General features: G+C 37.7%; 1 protein-coding gene across 1 annotated transcript in view; it reads left to right on the top strand.

Annotated features, from left to right (window-relative positions):
* Positions 1-4,412, top strand: part of LOC113805139 (vesicle-associated membrane protein-associated protein A) — a 30,695-nt gene extending 26,283 nt beyond the window's left edge. Inside the window, exons 5-6 of the mRNA XM_027356084.2 lie at positions 1,516-1,614; positions 1,857-4,412. Of these exons, the coding sequence (XP_027211885.1) occupies positions 1,516-1,614; positions 1,857-2,027 (270 nt within the window). The 3' untranslated portion in view covers positions 2,028-4,412. The remainder of the gene's footprint in view (positions 1-1,515; positions 1,615-1,856) is intronic.

Below are 4,412 nucleotides of genomic sequence, written 5' to 3'. Positions count from 1 at the left end.
CACCCATCTGTATCTTTAACCCCTTTGAACTGGTAGACATAACCATTATGTCTTGAAAAAAATTGGCTTGATGATGTGAACATGCTGTCATGGAAAAATTTGGCGAAGAGCTGGGGTGAGGATAACATGCTATCAATAACTATTTCGGCTGAAGGTTGGAGTGATGATAATGATGCCTTACGAATGCTCAAACCTCTTGGAGGCTGATTAGACTCGATAGGCATTTAGGAAGAGGGTCTTGCATTATTTCCATCAGTAAATGAGTGGAATGTACTGTTCATGAGCCAAGTCTGGAGGAGCACCAGCTCCAGGAAAGACACTATTTCCATGTTCAGGGTCCTATTTCTGCCTGCTGTGATTGGCGAGGCAGGTTGTATTACAGTAGTCTTGACACTGCACAGAGGTGTTTGTGTGCACCTGGCAGACAAGCCACACACCAGCCCGGATTTTAGGTCATTTGTGGGTAGTATTTGAGCCAGATCCAAGGGATTAATACATAGTATGTAGAGTATATTTATTAACCCAATCATGCCAGGTGTCCCATATCTGAGACACCCGGAAAAAAAACACTCCGCGCGTCCTGCCAGTGTGACGCTGTGTTAGGGTCGCGCTCTGGCTCAGCAGCGGGCCACAGCCGGCGGGCGAACAGACTACGAGGACAAATACCCATGAGCAGTGACAAGACTGTGCCTCCCCATTGCAAAGTTATTTTGTCTAAACTCTCCTAGCTTTATTGCCATTTTCCAATATCCATATTTGTCTTTTGATCATATCTCTATGTAGTAAATTACTCAGTGCAAGAAAAATAAAATGTGGAACATTTGATTGCTTGTGTAATATATCTAATTTTTTATTTTATTTTACATAATACAACCTGCGCCGCTGGTCTCAGCGGCCAGGAATATGGTGTGCAGCATAGAAATGGTGTCTTCCCAGGAGCCGGCGCTCTTCCAGTCACTGCTTAGACACGTTACATTCCACATTCATTTATCAATGGGAATAATGCTAAAACCCCCTTCTAAGTGCCAAAGGAGTCAAATCACATTCCCAAGAGGTTTGTGCACTCATGGCAAGTCTTTTCTGTTACCCTGGCCTTCGCTCTTGATGGCAGTTCATGTCACCCGGGCTGTGGCCAATTTGCCTTGTTGACGGCTTGTTCAAGTCACCCTGGCAACTACCCAAGTTTTTCCTTGACGTGACTGCAACATCATCCTGGTCCAAGGGGTTAATAGGGAAGATGCCAAAAAATTGATTAACTTCATGTAAGGGTTATTACTTAAGAAAAGGATGTATTCCAGTGTAATAAGTAAAATTGAAAGATTTTCATCGATCGGGATGTTTCTTAAGAAACGTAATTTTTAAAATGTAAGAGATGGTTTGGAAAATTTGTCTGATACTTTGAAAGTTTGCTATAGATTATGCTTCAATTTTATTGTATAGAGGCTATACCAAACAATTTTTTTTCTGGAGGAACACTGTTCCTATATTTATATCCTCTTTTTTTCTTTTGTTCAGGCCAATAACATTGAAGCGGAACTCAGGAAGGCTGGCGACGAAATTAAACGACTGCGAGAGGAAATTAGTGCACTTCGTCAAGAGAATCTTCAGCTTAAGGCAAGTGTTTATATAAATTTTACAGGTTTATTTTTATATGTATGGTGAAAAGGAGGTTGATGTTAACTTTCATCAAAATTGATTAATATTTTTTACTTGTCTTGTTATTTTGTGGATGAATGATGGTGTGAATTTTACTTTCAGTTATGTTACTGGCTTACTTCAGTAGATTTTGAAATTTTAAGAATATATTAAGTGTGTTGGTCATTACCTTCCTCTGTTGATATACTGTTGTCTTCCAGGAGGACTCCCTGAGGCAGCGCACACATGCCAGCAGCACAGGAGAGAAGAAGACAGTGGCTGCTAGCGTCATCCAGCATCATGATACGCAACAAGGCAACCCAATGATGCATTTGGTTGCTGCTCTCATCATCGCTCTTGTTGGCTATATTCTCGGCAAATTTATCCTTTGAAGAATTCCCAGTACCATTGCCCAGGATCACTAGGTAGCAATCGGCCATTTTTTCTCCCACAACCAACACACTAATTGCCCTCGTCAAACTTTTTTTGTAGGGCAGGTTCATCATTTGGTGGACTCTAGTTGCTAGCTGGGAATATTGGAATATTATTAGCTATCATCTATAGCTGTCTGCCTTCTTCAAATACGGAATAGCATTTGGCCTTGATTAATTTACCATAACAGTTTTTGATATTAAAATTTTTATTGAGTTAGATTGAAAAAAAATAAGCTGCCTTCAATTTGACAGTGTTTGAGACTCTGATGGAGTCTTAAGCACTTGGACAAATGTGTGGGGAAAAAAATCATAATGTAAAGAAACCCAGTTAGCTTGCTTTAATGTATATCACTTTCAGGCATTCTAGGCAGAAAGATTAATCAAGAGGAAATACAGCCTTTTTGAAACTTATTATGAAATATAAATTTGAATTTGTACATTTTGTCGTGGAATAATTTATTTAATACTGCATAGTCATACAACTTCGCATTATAAAAGATATCCCTTTCGTTTATGAAAATATTATACATTAGTTTTATATATATATGGAGTATGCAAAATAATGCAATTTTGGCCAGAAGCAAATAGCATTTGCATTTCATGATGCGTCACTTTTGCCTGTGATTAGTTATTAAACATTATGAAATATTCATGTGCTCTTTCAATATGTATCATTTAGCAATAGGTAAAGTATATGATGTCTTCTTTTGTTTGGTACAGAGGACAATTCTTTACCAGTGCGTTGTTTCACATCTTGAAGTTTAAAAGATATTTGGATTATTTTAATGTAAAATAGTAACTGTTATGCTGTAACATCCTTTAATAACATTTCCATAGCAGAACTTATAAAAGACTATTTTGTCAGATAAGCCTCTCTTGCTTTTTTTTATTTTATTTTTTTATGATTTATATATTTTTTTTTATGACTACCTTAGTTTATTATTTTAAACTCATTTATGATTAGTCATACTCTACACTTAGACTAACCCGTTTCACAGTGTATCACATTTAGCATACATACAATCGATACAATTTTTAATTTATTTCTCATGGAGGGGTTTTGATTTTTGTGGAATCACTTTACTCAGTACCCTTTTCTGGTCATTGGTATATATCAGCTATTCAGTCTAAGACAAAGTCCTGGTGAAGAGTCTCGTGCAAAGCTCTTCTCTCCCTTCCAGCCCCTTACCCTTATCCCTCCCTTACCTTAATCCTACTGGCCAAGGATATAAAGCAGTCCTGATAGTAACAGATTTATTAATCTATATAAGTGTTTGGATTCGATGGACAACTTGTTCTCGAGTCATGGTGGAGATCGGTTTGTTAGAGATTTACAGGGTTGACGCAGTAGAGGGCAACGTAGGAGTCATTCACTCAAGCGTAGATAGAAGTAGGTTTGAACCATAGCCTCCAGAGACATTCAAGGGACTTACACAAGTACTTCCCCACAGATGAGAATGTGGGGCTCCTCTCTCCAAGGGCAACTCATTGTAAGAATGTAGCTTACATACATATGAAAACCATGCAGCCCTTCATAAGGTGTGACTTGGCATTGTCTTACACTGAAGTTTGGTCTGACCAGTGATTTTCAGTCTGTACTTGGGTGAAACAGGTTAGAAATATTTATATGCATTTCTGAAGTTAGTCTATTAACAGGAAGTGGAATAGGGCTTAATTTCACTGGTCAGGTTACATTTTTGTAATGTTATTCCAGCTTAAAATACCTATATGAAAATTATGGTCTGTGTTAGGTTTGTCAATCCTTTTTTGTACATTACACTGTAGTATGCAAGAGCTGTTTGTACAAAAGGTGAAGTCTCCCCTTGTATATAAGTTGGTGTGATATGTTCTTGTCTTCAATCACATTTGTATTTTTTTTAAGTAAATTTCTTTGCTTCTTTCCCCACTGGTAGTTTATGTACATTACCCTCTTTATTCATTGTCAGTTACTAGTCAATTGTAAACATGTGTGGGTAAACTTCCATCAGTAATTTGGAAATGTTTGATAGCACTTAGTTATCATACTATAAAAATGCTTACAAGTTTCTTACATATGTGAACATTTTCTAGTAAACATTTGCTAGGTACACTTCCTTTGCACGAGACAGATGGAAGTCATTAGGGACAAGGGTCTGACTTAAAACTCAAATGCTTTGATTGGTGGAGCCATTGTGTTATAATGTTTACTGCTGCGTGTCTGCAACTAACTTTGGACAGTATAAAGGAGTATAGCCAGTGTATTTTTCACACTTGTTTGTAACACCACGGTGGTCAGTCCCGGGGTTTTGTACCCATGTGTACAGTGTGCAGCGTGTCATAATAAATATGTCACACCTTAATGTA

This window comes from Penaeus vannamei, chromosome 2 (assembly GCF_042767895.1).
Source record: "Penaeus vannamei isolate JL-2024 chromosome 2, ASM4276789v1, whole genome shotgun sequence".
Lineage (NCBI taxonomy): Eukaryota > Metazoa > Arthropoda > Malacostraca > Decapoda > Penaeidae > Penaeus > Penaeus vannamei.
Note: the sequence above shows the minus strand (reverse complement) of the source record. Positions and strands in the feature narration are given on the sequence as shown.